Source organism: Pipistrellus kuhlii, unplaced genomic scaffold, assembly GCF_014108245.1.
Source record: "Pipistrellus kuhlii isolate mPipKuh1 unplaced genomic scaffold, mPipKuh1.p scaffold_m20_p_25, whole genome shotgun sequence".
NCBI classification, from domain to species: Eukaryota; Metazoa; Chordata; class Mammalia; order Chiroptera; family Vespertilionidae; genus Pipistrellus; species Pipistrellus kuhlii.
Genome location: NW_023425524.1, coordinates 7,338,048 through 7,361,188, shown reverse-complemented (window position 1 = coordinate 7,361,188; position 23,141 = coordinate 7,338,048). Strand labels below are relative to the sequence as shown.

Genomic DNA, 23,141 nt, shown 5'->3' with positions numbered 1-23,141 from the left:
GCCTCGATCTCCTATCTAAGACTCCAAATTCCCTTGTGATGGCTTTTAGGCACCAATGGGCTCCAGTAGGACATGGCGAGGGGCTACTGCGGGGCAGTCAGCCCCCTACCCTAGTTTCCCACAGACCGATTCATATTTCTTTCAAATGAGGGCACCTTATAGATAGAGAGCACAATCAAATCACTGTGCATGAAGTTTAATGAAACAAGAGGCAAAGAAAGTTGAAATTTTGTGATATTTCCTCTTCTTTCCCATTAAAGAAGGTAATGCTATCATATTCTAACATCCCTACTCTCCTGGTTTGGATAAACCAACTGTAAAGCTAATATTGTGGAGCTGGAGAAAGATAGTTGAATATGGGTTGGGAATTAGATGACAATAAAGAATTGGCGTGAATAGTCTTAGGTGTGATAATGACCTGGTGATCATGAGAACAAGTATTTCTCGGATGTACACGGAAGTGCTGATGGGTAAATGGGACTGAGATCTGTCTTAAACAAAAGAAGAGCTGGAGGAAGAAGACAACGAGAGAGAGAGGAAGACAGAGAAGATGGGAAGACAAGGCTGGAGATAATGAAGGCAGAGGAAGGAGAGAAAAGATGGGAGACAGAGGGAAAAAGACTGGCAAAATGACGATGCTGCGAAAACGAGGGAATTCATTATAATATTCTCTTTATCCCCATATGTGTTTTTAAATTCCCCTAAGGGTGTGTGTGTGTGTGTGTGTGTGTGTATGCGAGCGTGCTTATAGCCTACAAAAATTTTCTAATAAAATTAAAGATGCAGATTTCTCATTGTCTTCTCTACCAAATGTCTTTATTCCCTCTATTTTTTTTTTTTTTTTTTTTTTTTTTATGTGCAAAAGGAAGCATCCTGTGAGGCTGACAGGAGCGCTCCGCGCTGAAGAGTACAAAGGAGCTGATGGGAAGGAGAATCCGCCCATGGATTCCTGGCACAATGTATGCTTTAAAAGTAGAGAGAGGAGGGCGAGATGGCATTGTTGCTCTCCTGACCCTTCTCCCCGATGATGATGCCGCGGCCAGGGCTCGGGGTCACGGGGAGAATGACTCGGTGGCCGACCATTTGCTCCGGTTTGTGAACATCAAAAAGCCCTTGTTCTCAGCACATTCCAAGCTCAGCCTCCCACCTACTTGGGAAATGTCCCGAGTGCTCAGATTAGCACACACATGAATGAGATGACTCTATTGCGAGGATCGCCCCGCCGGGGCACCCAGAGAGGGCCGTCTTGTTACTGTGCATGGCCCGGCGTGCGACACTGAAGAAGTTAAACGCACTCGGTGTTTGTGGAGGTATTGCAGATAAATGCTCTGTGGGCCCAGCTGCTAGAAGTCAAATGGAAATTTCTCTCCCCGGCGCAGATGGCGGGCAGGCCAAGGAGCGCGCGGGCCTTGCAGACAGAAGGTCAGGTCATGGCTGAGAGACCCGAGAACAATCGCCGCCCGGCTGCCCCGGGTCACCCTGGACCAAGACACCGCCCCTCTGTTCGCGGAGACTGTCTGTGCAGACAAAACAGTGGCGAGGGCTGCCGAGGAGGAGATGTCCTCAAGCTCTGTCCCGGGAAAAAGGGTCACAGGGACATCACAGACAATCACGGGGCTGTCGGAGGTCTTATTTCCCAACTCTCTGACCCCCGAAAAATGCACATCTCTATCTAAATCAACACTGAAAATCAAATGGACACTCTATCCTATAAAACCTTCTTTTTTAAAGACTTTGAGGTAGGCTTTTATTTTAGAAAATTTATGAGAGGTCAGTGGGGGAAAGGAGACACAGGCAATACTGTAGGCAATACTTTAAACAATAAAGAATAAAAAATTAAAAATAAAACAACGCTGAGAATCCTCGTAAAGCTGTTAGGGTTTCATATCTACCAGGAACCGTTTACAAATGAAAGCTGATCCCTTCAAAATCCTGCGCCTTTAACCTCCACACTATCTCTGGTTCATTGCAATGAGACGTGAGAAATAACGGTAAAGGATTAACATGACAAAGACTCATTCGCATGTTTTTCATTTACAAGTGATATCATAATGCTATTGTTCCTGCAGTGTTTTTTTTTCTTTTTCTTTTTTTTTTTTTCTTCTTCTTTCTAGAAGATTAGAATGTGGATTTTAAATAACTCTGGAACTCTTCTTTGCTAGATTTTTCCAGTTAGCCCAACACATTATGCTGGCAGATGCTAGAGAATAACACAAAAGGTATAGAACAGTGCCAGCGACTATTCTAGAAAGGATACTTTTTAGAAAGTCATAATACATCAGCCTAGGAAAACTCCGTGTTAGGTCTGGAAGTCCTAACCTTCAGTCCCTGATAAAAAAAGGATTGTCAATTCCATTATCAGGCACGCCCCCAACTGGACGGACCAAAATAGTCCCGTTATTTGTACACGTTAATCACGAAAATTCTTCTGAGCATTTAGAATGCTGTAACACTCTGACTACCGCGGTACAAAAGCAGGATTTGCTTTTGTTTGTTTAGATTTTCATTTAGTGCCAGGGATTTCCATTTTGACTTGAAAAACGTTTTATACTAAGTTTCATTATTACTTTCATTTTCAATCTCTTGCCTAATTGTGTTTGTGTCTTAGAGACCTGATCGGGTTGGAAGGGAAAATACTGTTGGTGAATAGGACAAAAAGCTTTGAACTGGAAACATGTTTGTTTGTTTTTTATTTACTGAGGGCTACCTACTTTTACATTGCAGCAATTTCTCCAAAATACTGATAGTAAGACCTCAGTATCTTATTATTTTTATTTATTTAAATTCTTATGGTTAAATGGACACTCTGTATTATAAAATCTTCTTTTAAAGACTTTATGAGGTAGGCTTTTACTTTTAGAAAATTTATAGAGAAATTTTTGTCTTAATTGAACAAATTTATCATCCTGCTTTCCTTGAATTATAACATAAGAACAGAAAACCCAAATCAGCCTATTAGAACTGCTTTCCTCCACGTTTTGTCCACTTTGTCGATTAAAATCAGGGCATCTATATGATCTCAACCAAATAGAAGATAAAAAACACATCTGCGCAAACTGGAATTGAATAAGCAGAATTTTCTGGAACATTTCTAATTTTGCTGTTTTTAGGCAACCCGAGCAAACGTCTTCATGGTTATCTTAGTTAAAACTGGCTTCACTCTGCCAACAATCAATTTGATTGACATATTTACATATCAACTCATCTCATCGTACAAATTTTAAACTTTTTCACTTAAAATTGGATTCAAGTTGGCATCTTTCGAGAACTTCGTGTACGTATATTTTAGGTTCAAACTGTGCATTAGAGCATTTTTTTAAAAACTTTTGTAAGTAATAGATACACATATCCAAATGTATATTTATGACCTGTCAGAATGGAAATTCATATGCATGCAGTTGTACCCTCACCACTTCATGTGAAAGGTGGTAATTTTAGGCAACTACAAGTAAAATTCTTTTAATAGTATGAACTGAATCGTTCCATTAGAACCAATAAAATAGAGATGAATGACTTAGGAATGAAACCACCTCAGCTTCAGACAGAGTGTTCATGTGCTCACTGTGCCATGGCTTACCTGATCTTTCAGGTCAAGGTCCCTTTTAGCTTTGGCTCTGTACTCTCTGAGCTCCTTTTCTGCCTCCTCCTTCTCCATTTTGGTTTTATTCAATTGATAGTGCAATTCCCCACACACCTGTTAGATGACAAAAACTAGATCAATGCTAGTAGCTGCTGGAATCCACCAGCCAATGCCTGCAATTAGATCTTTTGGTGCCCTCTAGAGGGCATGTAAATAAAAAACAGCACAACTTTTCTAAGAATGGCACTTTTCCTATTAGACTATCCAATATAATATTCTGTTAAGATGTGGAGCCAACACCAGGTATTGCTGAATATAACAATTTCAAACTATAGATAAAGAAATGCATACTAAGGAATTTAAGTAATGTTTCATGATTTCTTCTGTAAAATCATAGTTTCAATTGCATATTACCATCCAAAATGCACTGTCATCTCAATTTTAAGTAGGTAAAATTATTAATGAAAATATTAAGCTATGGTATTATTCATTTAAATTCTTATGGTTAAATAGACACTCTGTATTATAAGACCTTCTTTTAAAGATTTTATGAAGTACGCTTTTATTTTAGAAAATTTATAAAGAAGTTTTTGTCTCTGCTATTAGACTATATTATTGATATCTAGGTGTAGTAGCCATATTAACTATAAGCTCTTTAGACAATGCCAATCTCATCATGCACAACAACGTATTTCAACTAAAGAAAGATTGCCTGGTAAAGGTCATGGGCTGGATCTAAGCACATTCTGCATTTGTAACTATAGATTTAGCAAAAAGGAAAATGTACATTTAAGTGAAATAATGCTAATGTATCATTAAATAATGAACCCACATCATGTCTTAAAAGTCTTTTCTACAGTTTTGTTTTCAATCTGTCGTCTCTACAGACATGACTATATTTGGAAAATGCAATTAGTAGATAAATTTATGTAAAGAAGTGATAAGCCTCGGGGAGAACGGAAGACTTATAGAGCGATGAATGAATATAAGGTTCTGCTCCGTCAGCCTCTAATGGACCAAGACAAGTTTTAAAAATCACTTGTCAAATTCGGTATTTCTCCAAAAAGGATGATTAGAACTTTGAAAATTAGTACCATCAATATTGAGGTACTAGAATCTTAGAAAACCTGTATGCATTTCCTATGTTCAAATAAAACATATCTTAAAAAATAAACTATTTTGTGCTCCAAAGATATAGTGACAAGACAGAAAAAAGCCAATAAGCTTTCCCCCAGTGGCCCACAAAAGCTAGAAAAATAGTAAAATTACTAAAAATTCTTTTTGAAATTCAAATGCTTTCAGCGTGTAAGTTGATCTTTCTCATTTCAAAAAATTAGTAATTTACATAAAGGCATTACTTTTAAAGCTAAAGAACATTTAAAAGTTAAGAGTGCCAGAAAAAAATAGAGGGTCCCTAATTTACTTTATTTCTTAGTTCTTCACTGTTTCAATCTATTTGATTTACCCTCATGAATGAAATGAAAATATCCAACTTGATAATACCAGAAAATAATAATTATACAACAATTATACAATCACGGTGTTTAAAACCCAACACCAACACAAAATTATTACATGTAACAAGTGTCTAAGCATTAGGTCTTATTGAAAATTATTTTATCCCTTTATTTTCTTTTTAAAATTCCCTTGCCTTACTACTTTCAGTTTAGCATTTGTGAGTTTATCCATAACATTGAAACTCTATCTAAAATAAATTGGACTAGAATTATATCATCTTTTGGTTGGAAGCAACCTCAATGCACTCCTCTAATGCCTGAGTCCCTCTGGAAAATTCTAAGGACAAATTATGCTCATTCTTTACTGCACAGATTTCAACAGAAAGTTCTCTGCCTACGATGAGCTGAGAACTCCGGCCATAGCTTTCATCCATAAATTAGATTAACCATGTTCATGCCTCTGCATCAGTTCTCCTACTTCTGCCCCTCTCTGCACACAAACGCATTTACTATGTGGGTAAATATGATATTTTTATTTTATTTTATTTATTTATTTATTAAAATATATTTTATTGATTTTTCACAGAGAGGAAGAAAGAGGAATAGAGAGTTAGAAACATCGATGAGAGAGAATCATCGATCAGCTGCCTCTTGCACACCCTCCACCGGGGATGTGCCCGCAACCAAGGTACATGCTCTTGCCCGGAATCAAACCCGGGACCTTTAAGTCTGCAGGCTGATGCTCTATCCACTTAGCCAAACTGGTCCCGGCTATATGATATATTTAAACATCTACATTTGCTAGGTTGATTAAATTCAGGGAAGAGAAAGAAAAATTAGGCTCCCTTTCCTACTGTAGGTTAAAGTTCACTTTAAACTTCATTTGAATTACTAAATTCTAAAACAACAATGGAATACAATAGGTCAAAATTTAGGAAAATATAGTGAGAAACAAAATTCAATATCAAAAGGTTATGAGTTTTAAAATAACCTGTGATGCCAAAACCGGTTTGGCTCAGTGGTAGAGCGTCGGTCTGCGGACTGAAGGGTTCCGGGTTCGATTCCGGTCGGGGGCATGTGCGTTGGTTGCGGGCACATCCCCAGTTGGGGTGTGCAGGAGGCAACTGGTTGATGTTTCTCTCTCATTGACGTTTCTAGCTATCTCTCTCCCTTCCTCTCTGTAAAAAATCAATAAAATATATTTTAAAAATATAAATAAATAAAATAACCTGTGAATATATTGATTAAAAGAATTCATTTAACTTATTACATCATGCATGCCATTATTTAGTTTCTTAGTGTTAAAGCAATTGATTACTGAAATCTACATGGACCTCTAGTGTTTCTTAAATACGTACCTTACATCAGCCAGTTAAGACTATTAAACATTTTAGTACTAAGTTCACAACTTTGACAGCAAAAAATATGACTTTTAAAGTATAAATTTAAAGACCAATAAAATAATTAGCTGTAGCAGTAGAACCTTGACTTCAGAGACCAAGTCTGAAAAAGAGATCAACCCTGCAGATTTCATGTTAAGTACATGCCTCATATTGTAAATATATGTCTTTTGGCATTATTATGAAGATCAGATGGTCAAACCTATGCTGTATCTGGCAAAAATTACTTATAATTAGCAAGTTGTTTTTTTTTTAAAAGCAACTGTTGTCAAATATTCCATAATTAAATAAAGCTTGCTTATTTATGAGTCTGTCTCAGCCACTGATCTCTTAAGCTCTCTGAGAATATGATTTGTGTCTAATTCATCTTTGTACAGTATTTGCAGCATCCAGCCAACAGTATGAACTGTATGTGAGTGACAATTAGGTGGACCTTTATTATCTTGAAATAACTAAACTTCTCCACTCCACACTTCTTTCTGAGCCTTGTTCATTAGGACAAGATGCTTCAAGGAAAATATGTAAGTAATGATTAAACTAAAATGTGGCTTTGTACCTTGGTGGCATCCGCTTCCCGGGAAGCAAGCTGGTTCTGAATTTCTTCGAGTTGGTTCACAGCTGAAACCTTCTCCCTTGTGGCCTTTTCCAGCTGGGCCTCCAGGTGGGCCAGGTTCTGAGACAGAGCCAACATCTGAAAGAGGAAGTCGGAGTCCTAAGTGATAACGTCATTTGACAGCTGAGAAGTAAATACTGAGTTCACAGAGCCTCAGCCACCGAGCCCTCTGAAAGCCCTCTCTCTGTGGATTGGTATGTCCATTTCTCTGCCTCTTCAACCCATCTACCCCCCCATGACGTAAGCATGTACTTCCCTGGTCTCTCTCGTCATCGCGGAAAACATATGACACGATGAGAAAATCCAAGTGTTGGTTGAAACTCTAAGGTAACAGATAGCAGACACCTAGGCTGCAGGAGTGATGGACATGACTACATTTCAGAGCTTGTGTCAAGGAATCAGACAATTCTTGAACCCCTCTCCACACACAGGGCATAGAGCACATGTGTCAAACACAAGGCCCGTGGGCCAAATCCGTCTTGCCAGGCCTTGCAATGTGGCCCGCACCGCGCTGTCATCACTGCACTCCGCTGCGTTTCCATCACAATGACAGTTTATGACTGTTCAGTAAACCATTCGGCCCGCGATTTAGGCTGGATTTTAGATTTTGGCCCTTTCTCTGATTGAGTTCGACACCCCTAGCATAGAGAATTGATCGAATGGGAGAGCTGGAGGGGCCGGCACTTCAGAGAGAGCTACTGGTGGTCTCTGAAACGCCTTCGCTTCCCCATCGTCACCGGAGGAGGCTCTCCGAGGTTCCCCAGCCTTCCCATGACCTCCTGGTCCATTCCTCCTGTGGGAATCCCCTCAGCCACATTTCCTCTCTGGCCCTCAGCTCCCAGCACAAACAGAAGCACCTTCATATACTCAGGGTTGCTCCTCAGTGAACATGCACTGGGTGGTCCTTCCTGCTGTTTGCAGCCTCCGCGCATTCTCATTGGCTGCTGTCCATGCAGTCTTGGTGCTGAAGTATTCCCACTACCACCTCTGTCTACCCTATGGCACCCCAGCCTCTGCACTTCTCACACTGTGTTCAGCGTCTGTTTCCTCACCAGAACTTCTACAATCTTCAAGGGCACGCTCCTCGAGAGGCACCGAATGTTTGGTAAATGCATTGGAAAACCAGAATAAATGGCTTTTCTGAGGGACTTTATGGGTACCAGGCAGTCAGATATCCTCTGAGGGGTCCCGGATTGGAGAGGGTGCAGGCTGGGCTGAGGGACCCCCCCCCCATGCACAAATTTTGAGCACCAAGCCTCTAGTTTGTACATAAAATTATCTTTACTAATACCAAGCTACAAACCACCCTTACACACATTCCAGTTCAAACCTAAATGTCAAAAGAAGCTCAATGTAACAATCAGAAACATTCATTTAAGTCCCTTAATAAAAAAAAAATTCAAGTTCATGAATATCCACATCCTGAATGTGTCATGCATGATAGCTTCTCTGGAAAAGTACAGCAACCATAAACCAAACTTTAATGACCAGCTCCTAAAAACCATCTTGACTTCTGTGGAGCTATGTATGGTAAGCATAAGATCACTGTGTGTTTTTGTTTTTTTTGAAGTAACTGCTAGACGTGTTCGCAGAAGCTCTCCTTGTAAATACTGAGTCCGTTTGCATGACAAGGCGTGTAACGCATCACACTCCATCCCTTCGGCCCCTCCCTCTGCCGCCTGCCACTTCTCCCCTCTGCCCGTTACCTGTCTGCTCCCTCCTGTCACCCACCCCGGGCCTCCCCTCCGAGTCACGCCTTCTCCGCCCCACGCCCACCATCTGGAAGCCAGCATCTCTCTGCGGGAGCCTCTCCATCCACATCTGTCGCAGGAAGCGGACAGCTGCGACCCTGTGGTGTCCGGGGCGGCGGCAGCAGGTAAGTCCTCTCTGCTCTGACAGGGCGAGCGGAGACAAGGACGCCCGGGTCGGGAGAGCCTGGCAGAAAACTCTGCCCTGACACGGCCCCCGGTGTGCTGGGCACGGGGTACAGCGGGCCTCCCGCCGCCAGAGGCACAGAATGAAGGACTCGACTCGGCACAGGGTTCCTGCCAGGAAACCAGGTCAGGAAATGCATGGACCACAGAGGGAGCTCCATACCCAGATGAGGAACGACTGACTCGACGCACAAGCCCAAGGAGCTCAGTGCCACCAAAGACCATCTCTCTCTCTCTTTTTTAAAATATATTTTTATTAATTTTTTTACAGAAAAGAAGGGAGAGGGATAGAGAGTCAGAAACATGAGAGAGAAACATTGATCAACTGCCTCCTGCACAGCCCCTAATAGGGATGTGCCTGCAACCAAGGCACATGCCCTAGACCAGAATCAAACCTGGGACCTTTCAGTTCACAGGCCGACACCCTATCCACTGAGCTACACCGTTTAGGGCCCAAAGACCATCTCTTAAGACAACAAACACACACAGTGAGGACTTTGCGTGGGGCAATGATTAAAAAGCTCTCCAGGCAGAAGGCATCTGTGCCCCTAGAGATGCCCACACACATGGGATTGTTAAATTAAAATAAAGGAGAGAGGAGGCAAATACTAACAAAAAGAAAGAAAGAAGATCTAAAGGTACAAGCGAGCACGTCTCGCTGCTGGAAGGCGGGAAGCCAGCTCTGGCAGTGACTAAGGACATTTACAACATCCTAATTCATTGATCCAGCTCCCTCCCCAATTAACTGCCTGAGCGAGGCGGTGTGATACACATTCTCTCTGAATCCCCCGGAGGAAGCATGGTATTGGATTAATTTCCCATTGAAAAAAGTGAGATTCGGTAAATGAAGTCATGTGCCCAAGTTCATTCAAGCTACTAAAGAAAAAGCAGAGCTAGGCTTTATATTCAGATCTGTCTGCTTTTACTCACAGGAAGACCCAAGAAATCTATCTAATAAGCCAGAAGCCAAAATGTATGAAATGCCCACGCTAAGTTAGGTATTGTGTTAGATACTTTCAAAACATTATCTCATCGAATTCAATCAATCCATGGAGTAGATCAGCTCCATTACTTACTCTCGAAATTTAAATATATATTTTATTGATTTTTTACAGAGACCAAGAGAGAGGGATAGAGAGTTAGAAACATCGATGAGAGAATCATCGATTGCTGCCTCTTGCACACCCCCTACTGGGGATGTGCCTGCCACCGAGGTACATGCCCTTGACTGGAATTGAACTCAGGATCTTTCAGGCCACAGGCCGATGCTCTATCCACTGAGGAAAACTGGTTCCCGCTATTCTTGAAATTTAGAGAGGTACAACCCTTTAAGGTCACAGTGAGGTCAATTTAGATTCAACCCTAAGACTTACTCCAACGCCACTTTCTGCCATTTGCTGGTGACAGCCCTCACCAGCGCTGGGACCATTTTCAGCCTTTATTTCTGCACCTGCACTGAGGGCAGGGCCTCGAGATCCAATGCCAACCAGTCCTCACCAAGGGCAAGACAGATGACTCAGCCTCAGATACATTACATCTCTGTCGTCACCTCTATTCAGCAAAGAATTGTCAGCATAAGAAAGAGGCTCTGTTACCTGTGCCAGCACCTGGAATAGTGCCTGGTGCATTCAGCCCTCTCATGTCCTTTCTTAGCAAGCATTCTCATCAAGATATTTTACACAGTAGAACTACTCAGCGAGGCAAAAGTTTCCACCAAACAACCAGAAAACAAAACAAAAAAAAATCTCCTAGGTGTGAACAGTTGCCGGTTTTTGCAGTTGATACCATTTTCTCTCCGCTCACGGTTTTACCTCCCCCAAGCCTTAGTCATGCTGGTATGGCCAGTATTCCTTCCCACACTCTGCATTTCTAAAATCCTCCCTATTCTCTGAAGCTTAGCTGAGATGCCGCCTTCTCCGAGAAGCCTTCCATGATCTCTTGCATACAGGGATTCTGATCCTCTGGATTCTCAGCATTTCATTCATAGCTTTCCAATTCAACAACAATATATGGAGCACATTTTATGGGAGAGGAATGTCCCAAGCTATGAAGGTGTTAAGAGGCCATACAATCAGGGAACTCCTAGTAAATGAGGGGAGACAAACAATTCAACAAGAACTTGGAATAAATTGAGTTCATCCCTGGGAGGCTGTGAGAGGAGGTGGTACCAAGAAGGACTTTGAAGCATCCATTGGAGTGGGCAGAGGGAGATTCCTCCAGGCAGGGGGCAAAGCACAAGCAAAACCCTGAAATAAAAAGATAGCGTGTCCCTAGCCGGTTTGACTCAGTGGATGGAGTGTCGGCCTGCGGGCTGAAGGGTCCCGGGTTCAGTTCTGTCAAGGGCACATGCCCGGATTATGGGCTCCATCCCTAGGGTGGGGTGTGCAGGAGGCAGCCAATCCATGATTCTCTTTCATCACTGATGCTTCCATCTCTTCCTCCCTCTCCCCTCCTCTCTGAAATAAATAAAAATACATGAAAAAGAGAAGAGTTTCAGCCTATAAGCCATGGGAGACATCGCCACCAACACTCGCGCGATGTGGATGCTGAGCGGGGAGCGGGAGTACCTTGGATCCCGAGTCCTCCCGCTCCTGCGTCAGCTCCTTCTTCATCATCTCTTTGTCGCAGGCCCGCTTCTCCTGCTGCGTGGCCAGCTCCCTCTCCAGCCGCTCCGCCTGCCTCTCCAGCTCGCTCCTCAGCTGCTCACACTGGATCAGAGCCTGCGGGAGAAGACAGTGCATGGGAGCTGGGGATTTAGAAAGATAAGGAGGAAATGAGACGGTGAAGCTGTCTTTTTTATTTGAAATACTTAAAACGCACTACAGCCCTAGCCGGTTTGGCTCAGTGGACAGCGCGCTGGCCTGTCGACTGAATGGTTTCGGGTTCGATTCTGGTCAAGGGCACGTGACAGGTTTCGGGCTTGATTTTCCAGTAGGGGGCGTGCAAGAGGCAGCCAATCAGTGACTGCCATCATTGTTTATATCTCTCTCTTTCTCTTTGAAATCAATAAAAATATATATTTTTAAAAAGACACACTATAAAGTCAAATAGACAATTTGTACACTTACTAATGTAACAGTTTTCGAGCATTACATTTATTTCGATTCGCATTATCAAGGCTACATTAACTTTTATCAACAAAATTCAGGAACCGGGCCTTGATGAAGGCCACGAATGAGTGAGAATCCTGAAAGGGGGATCAGAAAAATAAAATGTCCTAGTACTTTTGATTATAAACCATGTTAATATTACAAGAAATATGAAAGTATCCATTTTAACTGATTTTTCATTTTCTCATGGTTAATTTGAATATTTTAAATGTTAAACATGAAAAATTTTTTAAAAGATGTTGAGTTTATTTATTAGATACAAGCATCTGTTTTTATTTGTTTGTTTGTTTGTTTTATCATTATACTAGAAGCCCAGTGCACGGAATTCATGCATGGGAGGGTCCTTAGGCCTGCCCAGCCATCAGGGCTAGTCTGGGCCTCCCTGCTGCCAGCTGCCAGCCAGAGCCTTCCTTTGTTCCATGCTGCCCTCTGGTGGTCAGGGCACGTCATGGAGAGTGATCAGTCTCCCAATCAAACTCGCACAGGGACAATTTGCATATTAGGCTTTTAGATTGATAGATAGAAAGATAACAACCAAGTTTCTTTAAATATAATTAAGATCAGACTTAGTTCACTCCCCTTACACCTATAACTACAGTAAAAATTAGATAGTAATCAAAAGTTAAGATAAGGCAAGACCAAAAACATCTTATTTGTTTTATAAAATGAGAATTGCCATCTTCCACTTCTAGTTATTTAAAAATCCGTAACTGTCCATTAGTTTAAATTCCCCACTCTGCAATTCCAGAAGTAAAAATTCTTTAACTTCCTCTTGGTTATATTCATCTTATGTGTATATATAATACTCAATAATAAATGATGACTTCAAAATCCCAATTTTTAAAAATTCCTATAAAATTAAGTTGCTTCACAGAGAAGATCAGAGTCATCTTAAGGACTCTTTAGTTTTAGTCCAGTGGCCCAGGCTTACGATATCACCTGGTCCATCCTCTATTTCCCCAGAAGATAGAGACCCACGTGTCATGTGACTCCCATACTGTGTGGTCTTAAGTCTCACGGTCACATTTGCTGTGAATGGAGACGAATGGTCTCCGTGAGCAGTCAGTGTGGTTACACATATCTCTGCTTCCCTCTGCTGAGCACTACAGTAAATACAGTAAATGTCTAGGACATGTGAGCTTTCTGTCCTCAGCTGGGAAGTATTACACTACTAATGTCTTCCTGACACTTCTGGAAAGTTCTGTACGCCCAGATGAAGTTAAATTGTCTCAGATTTTTACTTCTGGAATTGCAGAGTGGGGAATTTAAACTAATGGACAGTTACGGATTTTTAAATAACTAGAAATGGAAGATGGCAATTCTCATTTTATAAAACAAATAAGATGTTTTTGGTCTTGCCTTATCTTAACTTTTGATTACTATCTAATTTTTACTGTAGTTTTAGGTGTAAGGGCAGTGAACTAAGTCTGATCTTAGTTATAGTTAAAGAAGTTTGGTTGTAAGTAGCTGCAGTTACTAAACAATGACTCTTCCACAGAACTAGTCCCAACTCCAATTCAAGTTGAGAATGTTTAAAAAAATTTTTTTTTTTAAATTAGATTTTAATTAAAAAGAGACATTTTAAAAGCACGTGGCCAAGGGGGTGACTGCCCCCTCCACCCAGCAACCTGTGGAAATGGTAGAAATGGCCGCAGGTCTGAGGAGCTGGGCATTGTGCTTCCCCACCCAGAACACTCAGTCCTCAGGGACTTCTCTCCTGGAAAGTCCTTCATCTGTGCTCATGCTTGACGTTCCCAGTCCTGGTCTACTAAACCAAAGAGTATGCGTTACTTATCTTAATGGAACATTTTCTAAAAGAAATGTCTATCTAGGTAACTCCATTTTTATTTATTTATTTTTAAACGTATTTTTATTGAGTTCAGAGAGGAAGGGAGAAGGGAGAGTGAGAGAGACAGAAACAGCAATGATGAAAGACAATCATTGACCGGCCGCCTCCTGCACACCCCACACTGAGGATCGAGCCCACAACCCGGGCATGTGCCCTGACCAGAATCAAACCAGGACCTCCTGGTTCACAGGTCGATGCTCAACCACTGAGCCACACTAGCTGGGCAGTTGACTCCATTTTTAAAATAGGCAACCTATTGATATAAAAAAAAGTCCTTCCCAACTGCCAGGGTCAGGCTCCTAGAAATCCTGATAGAATTCATCATTAAAGAATTAAAGATCTAATGAAAGGTACAGTTTTCACTTAAGAATGTAACCTTTAAAACATATGAAAATCGTTTTATTTGTTATGAAATGAAGCCCACAAAACAAAAATGGTTACCAGCATGCCTTAAGCATGTAACGTATGAATGGCATCAATACTGCTATTTCATTTATAAATGCTTGCTTACCAGAAACCTCTCAGCCAGCCTTACCCCTACCTCCCATGTTCAAGATACTTAGCATTTGTTTGGTTTGTGGAAGATAATGTTAAGTATTCAGAATAATCATTTTCTACGCCTGTGAATACAGTCAAATATTCAATGCTTTTGTGATTGCTTTTTTTTAAAATTCAGATTTCTCATTCTTGCCTTTCTGATTCTGCCTCAGTCCAGGAAAAAAAAAAAAATTATTTGGGTCCTTTAAAAGGAGAAAAAAAGAAAAAGGTTTGGGAGCTGGGAGTATTTATTCAACCTACTGTGTTGGTATTTTTTTGGGGGGAAAAATCCTTCTTGGCATGGTTATGCCATTCATATAAGCGTATGGTAATGTCACACCGAGGTCTACAGCTGCCCTTCGGAGAGAAGCAGGCTGGTCTTCACTGGGCGGACCACCCTCTCATTGGTAGCTCTCCCAGGCATCACTGAAAAGCCTCTGCTTGTTCACCCTCATTTAGTCCCAGGTTAATTTTTTAAAATATATCTTATTGATTTTTTTACAGAGAGGAAGGGAGAGGAATAAAGGGTTAGGAACATCGATGAGAAAGAAACATTGATCAGCGGCCTCCCGCATACCCCTACTGGGGATGTTCCCGCAACCAAGGTACATGCCCTTGACCGGAATCGAACCCGGGCCCCTTCAGTCCACAGGCACACGCTCTATCCACTGAGCCACATCAGTCAGGGCCCAGGTTGATTTTTTTTTTTTTTTTTTTTTTCCTCTTTTAAGGTTATCTCCACTATAATGATTTGCAATTTTCAAAGGAAAACAAAAACATCTGTTGAGCAGTAACTATGAACCAGGCACTTTGCTAAATGGCTTCTGTGTGGATTAGTTGATTTAACCCCCTCACCAAGTTTTAATTGGTTCTTATTCAGTTGAAGAAATTGAGCTTGGAGCTAGTAAGTAGCTTGTTCAAGATAAAAACCCAGAAAGCGGCAGGTAAAACCCAATCCAAAGTAGTTCTACATGGAACCTACAGGCACAGAACTGTAATTTTCTCTTTGGTAAATAAATTTGGTGTCTTATAAATTTCTCAGGTGTTTTCACTGCCACTATCAATGTACACACATAATATAAAATTACTGTTTTTTTTTTTAACTCACTTGCATGCGTTATGCAAAGTCGAACACTAGGTGGCACCAAATATCAAGGAACTATCAGAACAAAGTACCATTTCATAGCTCACTAACAAAGTATTTAGTTGGCTTCAAAATTAAAATATGAATGTTGTCTGTTTTTATTCTCAGAAAGCAAAACTACGAATGTGTTGTAACATAGCATAGAGAAAAAAATCAGTAGACTTGCACTGCATTTTGTAAACTGCTTAGAAATCAAACCTTGCATTATTAATAATTCAGTAAAATATGCTGTAGAGCCCTAGCCGGTGGTTTGGCTCAGCGGATAGAGCATCGGCCTGCGGACTAAAGGGTCCCAAGTTCGATTCCCGGTCAGGGCACATGCCTGGGTTGTGGGCTCCATCCCCAGAGTGGGGCGTGCAGGAGGCAGCGGATTCTCTCTCATCATTGATGTTTCTCTCTTTCTCCCTCTCCCATTCTCTCTAAAATCAATAAAGAATTTTTTTTTTTTTTTTAAAAGCTTACAAGGTGCTGTGCCTGTGGAGGCCGGGGTGTGAGAGGGGAGTGACAGGAAGTGGCCCTGGAGGGCACAGGGAAGCACTATGACAGGCCTCACACAAAGAGGGTGGTGGGGATCCCGGAAGGACGGTCACATGACCGCATCTGCTAAGAAAGACCCCATCCGGCTGCAGTGGAGCGGGGTGGAGAGGGGGGCCAGGAGGCTTTCATGGCTCCTCACCCCAGAGATCACAAGAAAGGGGACAGGGAGGAAGGAATTCCTAGATCAGAGCCGTGATTGGCTGGAGGCCTGAGGGCGGGGAGGCTGCCCTCCAGGCCTCCTGCAGGGCCTGTCCCCAAACAAGGGTGCCATTCAGAGGCCGGGACACAGCAGCTGGGGGGGACACAGCAGCTGGGGGCGGTGACTGTGAGCTCGGTCTGGACTGTGAAATGCACACTGACAGGGAGAGGGAAGAGGATGGGCCTGAGACGGCAGATGCAATGAGAGGTGAGAGGAGGCTGAGCAGCTAAAGGCAACAATGAGGACACCGAGGAGGTTTAATTAACGGATTGGGGAGCAAAAGATGGGTCAGAGAGAGCAGGCTCAGAATCGGGGTCCGGCCGAAACCGGTGTGGCTCAGTGGATAGAGCGCAGGTCTGTAGACTGAAAGGTCCCAGGTTCGATTCCGGTCAGGGGCATGTACATTGGTTGCGGGCACATTCCTGGTAGGGGGTGTGCAGGAGGCAGCTGGTAGATGTTTCTCTCTCATCGATGTTTCTGGCTCTCTATCCCTCTCCCTTCCTCTCTGTGAAAAACCAATAAAATATATATTTTTTTAAAAGTTAAAAAAAAGAAAAAAAAAAGAATCGGGGTCCTTAGGGACGCTTCGGTTAACCGGGGAGTTACAGTAGGACAGGGGGGCCGGGGGCAAGGAAGCCAAAGTGTGCGGGCCATGTAGGGACCAGGTGTCCATACGTTACCACATGGACACTGAAACCTTTGAGGCTGATGAGAGAAGAGGGTGATGCTGCAGAAGGAATAGCTCTCGCCCCTCCAAAGCCCACATGTTCACCCCCACCCTCCAATGTGCTGGTGTCAGGAGGGGGGCTATCTGATACAGTCACCACAGCTACGTGTGGCCACCGTGTGTAGGGAAATACAGAGTGACTCTAATGGATGGGGAGCCACCAAATAGCAATGACCCAGCCGAAACTCCTATTATTCAAAGCTCCTACAGCACTACCGGTCACTAAGTGAGAATTCTTACTGTCGTCATCATTATCTGTGAACATGCTTGATTTAGTACACACCATGGATCTAGACTCATAGCTAAGGATGCTATAATATTCACATATACTGTTATCTCTGGCCTAAACAGGCAGTCGGATATCCCTCGAGGGGGTCCCAGATTGGAGAGGGTGTAGGCTGGGCTGAGGGACAACCCCCCACCCCCTCACTCCATGCACAAATTTCGTGCACCGGGCCTCTAGTACACATATATTATTCTCTGTGGCATACTTGGATATTCTCAAAATTCCCTGTGGACAGCCCTAGCCAGCTTGGCTCAGTGGATAGAACCTCAGCCCGTGAACTGAAGGGCTCCAGGTTCAATTCTGGTCAAGGGCACAGGCCTGGGTTGTGGGCTTGCTCCCCAGTAGGGGGTGTGCAGGAGGCAGCCGATCAATGATTCTCTGTCATCATTGATGTTTCTATCTCCCTCTCCCTTCCTCTCTGAAATCAATAAATCAATATATATATATATATATATATATATATATATATATATATTCATATTCCCTGTGTACAGGGAAAAAACACATTTATCTTTAGTTATACATGAACATGTACTTTTGGGTGTCAAGATTTTTGCACCATTGAAATATATACCATGTTTCCCCGAAAATAAGACATCCTCCGAAAATAAGACCTACTTACAGGTTTCCTTCTGAGTGAAATATAAGGCATCCCCCCGAAAATAAGGCCCTCCTAGGCTAAACATGAGAGATTTGGTCCACTGATTCTGAAAGAAATGGAGTCACAAGAAATTCACCAGGAAATTCAGGAATTGGATTGTTATGATGATGTTCCAGAAGATGATGACATGATTGTCATTGAATAAACGAGTAAATTCTTGATACTGTAGGATTCACAGTTTGTCTGGTTTGTGTTGACAACTACCATACTACGGTACCGTATACAGGTAATAAATTCCCTTTATTTTCATTTCACAATAAATGTGTACCGTATTCTTCTTCATGGAAAAATAAGACATCCCCTGAAAATAAGACCTAGTGCATCTTTGGGAGCAAAAATTAATATAAGACAGTGTCTTATTTTCGGGGAAACAGGATATATATATATATATATATATGTATGCCTAAGCTACTGTTAGACTGTTTGACTATGGTAGCTATGATGCGTACTGACCACCATGGGACAGATGCTCAATGCAACGCACAGGCATAGAAACATGAAACAGACTGATGAATCTCAGAGCGAAGGGGAAGTGGGGAGGAGGGAGGGTGAGGAGAGATTGACCAAAGATCTTATATGCATACTAGAGGCCCCGTGCAAGAATTCATGCACCAGTGGAGTCCCTTGGCCTGGCTTGCAGGGATCGGGCCAAATCCATGCACTGGGCCTCCAACATCCCCCAACGGGTCCCAGATTGTGAAAGGGCACAGGCCAGGCCAAGGGACCACACCGGTGCACGAATCCGTGCACCGGGCCTCTAGTCATCAAATACAAAGATCGAGCATACGAGCCTCTCAAAGTCCTTGACCGCAATGTGTCGTGTCCTCTGGGCAGCGATAGAAGAGCATCTGCAGAGGAGTAAGAACTCTCCAAACGGAAACTGGTTTAATTCAGCAAAGTCAACATAACAGATTAGCACTCACGTTGCGTGTTTGGAAAGAAGAGTTTAGCTATGGGAGGGTGAGGGAAGACATCCTCAGGGGGGCCAACGGGACCACGATGGCCGGCCTGGCCCTGGCCCTGCCGGACTTGCCTTGGTTTTCTCGAGGTTGGCCTCCTCCGTCATCTGCATGGCGCACTTCACCTGCTCGTAGGCGCCCGCCTCCCTCAGCTGCACGTCCGCCAAGCTGCTCCTCGCGGACACCAGCGCGGCCATGAGGTCATCCCTCTCCCTGTCGGCACAGAAAGGGCATTGAAAGCCAAAGAGGAGCAAACGGTCGTGCATTCCGAGGTCAGGAAGGAACAAGCTTAGCGAAACTCAGTGGACAGAGCGTCGGCCTGCAGACTGAAAGGTCCCAGGTTCAATTCCGGCCAAGGGCATGTACCTTGGTTGCAGGCACATCCCCAGCAGGGGACGTGCAAGAGGCAGCTGATCCATGACTCTCTCTCTCATCTATGTTTCTAACTCTCTATCTCTCTCCCTTCCTCTCTGTAAAAAAATCAATAAAATATATTAAAAAAAAAAAGGAAGGAACAAGCCTGAGGACACCTCGGAAGAGAGCGGCGGGCTGCCCCGCACACAGCATGCAAGGGCAGAGAAAGATCCTCTGTTCTCGCCCACGGGTGGCAGGGCAGTAGGGAGACGGAGGTACCGGGCTGGACGGCATCCACTGGTCATGGACCATGGTGGAGACACTGGCACCCTGAGGGGTGCAGACAAAGGCCCAGAAAAGGGGAGATTCGTTTAAAAAGGAAACAAAGCAACAAGGTAGAGAAGCTGGGGGATGAACCCCAAAGCAGAGGTAAACATATGAAGAAGGGACAACTGCCAGTTCTCTCATCTACTTGGACGAATATAAGTCCTTTCCCTTTTTTTAAACTATGTTTTTATTGACTTCAGAGAGTAAAGGAGAGGGAGAGAGAGGGAGAGAGAAACATCAGTGATGAGAGAGGATCATTGATCGGCTGCCTCCTGCACGCCCCACACCTGGAATCAAACCGTGCCCTCCCAGGTCATAAGCCGATGCTTAACCATTGAGCCACACCAGCCAGGCTATGTCTTTTCCTTTGTATCTGCCTCCCCAGTCCTCTTTTTCACTCTCTTCTTCTAGTTAAATTCTTTCCCCTACATAGGAACACTTTTCTCCTCTCAGTGGATAAGTCCTGTTGGACTCCTCAGATGCCCTGGTCACCCGTGTAATACCCAGGAGGCGATAATCTCATCCCGCTGGCTCTCCTCATGGCCTCGCCCCTCCTCTCCTCTCCCCCATCCGCAGCCGTTCTCAGAAGGGCCGGAGCCAGGCTGTTTCTCAGAGAGAGAAGCGAGGGGAATGCCAAGTGCCTTGGCGTATGAAACAGCCAGGATCCATTCTTACGAGCTCAGTGAATCCCACAGGAAAGGATTGGCACATTTGGGACTTATCTGGGGGGTTAAAGTGGCCGGCAGGCCAGAGAGAAGGCGAGGTGGAAACTTTGCGCACACACAGAGTTAAAAACCTGGAAGGTGCAGTGCTGAGTGCTTTGTCAAAGAGCTCGTTTTTCAACTATGGTTTCAAGTTCGGCTGAAGTCACTGCTTGCCATGTCCTTCCCACTGCCAAGTTCTAAACCAGCAGAAAACAGCCAACTGTGATTTTCTTTTTAATTTTGCAAACTTTCGAGTCATGATTGAAAAGATGATAAACTCTGGGTGTGAGCTGCTTTCAGAATTAACCAGGGACTCCATCTAAAGAGATCTCTCACAGAGACAGTGATTTAAACTATTTGTGGTATTTGGAAAACAGCCATATTTTAAGAAATGTGTAACGCTGAACAAAGTTACAATTATTAAGCTTCATAAAGGCTCCTTTTGTGAAAAAAAAAAAGAATAGATTGCTGCAGATACCATAAAATTCATGAGAGCACGGTAACCTTATTTTAGATTCCCTGATGTGTTTAAGTTGAGAAATAAAACTCACTGTCATGCTTTTGTTCTAAAGAAAATGAAACAAGTTACTTCTTTTTAGAAAATATATTTAAACACGATGATGATGTGAAAAAGTGGGAGTCAAAGCAAATTATTCTAGTTATGTGATAACTAAATTAAATGCAAGCACAACTGAATGTATATTTATTTACACTTGTTTAAAAAAAAGATATTTTATTGATTTTTTACAGAGAAGAAGAGAGAGATAGAGAGTTAGAAACATCGATGAGAGAGAATCATCGATCAGCTGCCTTTTGCACACCCCCTATTGGGGGTGTGCCCGCAACTGGGTACATAGCCTTGACCAGAATCGAACCTGGGACCCTTCAATCCGAAAGCCAATGCTCTATCCACTGAGCCACACCGATTCCGGCTATTTACAGTTCTAAACGAGCGCCAACACCAATGGCCTCACTGAGAATACACAATCCACGGAAACCCCCTCCTTCTAGAACAGTGGTTCTCAACCTTCCTAATACCGCGACCCTTTAATACAGCTCCTCATGTTGTGGTGACCCCCAACCATAGAATTATTTTTGTTGCTACTTCACAACTGTAATTATGCTACTATTATGAATCATAATGTGAGTATCTGTGTTTTCCAGTGGTCTTAGGCTCTACAGCAGCGGTTCTCAACCTGTGGGTCAGTTTGAGAACCATTAGCAGGGTCACCTAAGACCATCGGAAAACACAGATAATTTACATTATGATTCATAACAGTAGCAAAATTATAGTTATGAAATAGCAACGAAAATAATTCTATGGTTGGTTGGGGGTCACCACAACATGAGGAACTGTATTAAAGGTTCGCGGCATTAAGAAGGTTGAGAACCACTGTTCTAGAAGAATCACAAGGTCACTCTTAAGGCCAGCAGGTCTACCACCCGCTGGAAGTCCAGCAGCTGCTCGCCGGCCCCCTGACCTGTTCCTGACACCACGGGGGCATGAAGGCCAAGGTTCCAAACAGAAAGGATTAACAAAAAGCCCAGGGTTTGTACATATCACAACAGGATCAACACCTAACAGATTGGCGTCTTGTGCTTCATACATTTAACCTCTTTTCAGTATATCCTCTGCTGAGTGGTTGGCCACGCGAGATGCTCAAGGAAATAAACAACAAAAGAACAAATGAATGACTCATGATCTGGCCACAGGAGGGCACTGTAAGAGCTGACCTAAAACTCCCTCTTAGTTCTCCTATTGTATGACCCAAATTTAAAATGTCAACAGACTCATTTAGAACTGGAAGATAAATGATTGAGTTGCTCTGGTTCAAAGAATTTTGAGCCCAGTCAGCATGGCTCAGTAGTTGAGCATTGACCTATGACCCAGGAAGTCAGGGTTCGACTCCTGGTCAGGGCACATGGCTGGGCTGAGGGCCTGATCCCCAGTGTGGGCTTTGCAGGAGGCAGCTGATCAATGATTCTCATCATTGACGTTTCCATCTCTCTCCCTCTCCCTTCCTCTCTGAAATCAATTTAAAAAAGAAGGAGCATGGGGGTCAGTTCTGTGCCCGATTAATGCGCATGTCCTATTTAAGGGGCTCGGCAAACAGGACTGAGCAAGACCATGAATAATCTGGACCAAATGTTTGACATAAGGAAGAGAGAGACTTTGTATGATATATACGTATAGATATATATATGAGCTTCATCCTGAACGAAGGAGTGCCTAAGAAATGCCTTGAATGCCCAAGCAAGTTAGGCCACAGCTACTGCTGGTTTAACGCATTATAAAGCATCATTAATAAGTATCATCACTGCTTCCCAAAAGCAAGTCCGGAAGGCTGACTTCAACATTTCCTTGTTCCTCATTTCTGGGAAGTCCCTGCCAGGGTCTTTCAAAGCCAAGTTTACAGAACACTGTGGACGACCCACCCCCAAATCATGAGCTGGACAAGAGGCCCAGGATGGAGCAGTGGTGATCACTTCTTCTCTCTGAGCAGTGAAACTTCTCCACGGCGGCAGGAGCAGCAGCAAGAAATGTAATCCCAGCCGAATCCTGTTTTCTCAGTGGTTAGAGCATCGGCTTATGGGCTGAAAGGTCCCAGGTTTGATTCCGGTCAAGGGCATGTACATTGGTTGCAGGCGAATCCCCAGTAGGGGGTGTGCAGGAGGCAGCTGGTCCCATCATCAATGTTTCTAGCTCTCTATCCCTCTCCCTTCCTCTCTGTAAAAAAAAAAATCAATAGAATACATTAAAAA

The 23,141-nt window shown here is 43.2% G+C and overlaps 1 protein-coding gene across 5 annotated transcripts in view; it reads right to left on the bottom strand.

Annotated features, from left to right (window-relative positions):
• Positions 1 to 23,141, bottom strand: part of SDCCAG8 (SHH signaling and ciliogenesis regulator SDCCAG8) — a 188,166-nt gene that overhangs the window by 131,538 nt on the left and 33,487 nt on the right. For all 5 annotated transcript variants that reach the window (XR_006742625.1, XR_006742626.1, XM_036453530.2 and 2 more), the window contains exons 9-12: positions 19,068 to 19,206; positions 11,552 to 11,704; positions 6,994 to 7,128; positions 3,578 to 3,694 (exon numbers count right to left, since the gene is read on the bottom strand). Coding sequence is in view for 3 of the 5 variants with exons in the window: in XM_036453530.2 (XP_036309423.1) it covers positions 3,578 to 3,694; positions 6,994 to 7,128; positions 11,552 to 11,704; positions 19,068 to 19,206 (544 nt within the window). In the remaining 2 variants the exon portion in view is untranslated. The remainder of the gene's footprint in view (positions 1 to 3,577; positions 3,695 to 6,993; positions 7,129 to 11,551; positions 11,705 to 19,067; positions 19,207 to 23,141) is intronic.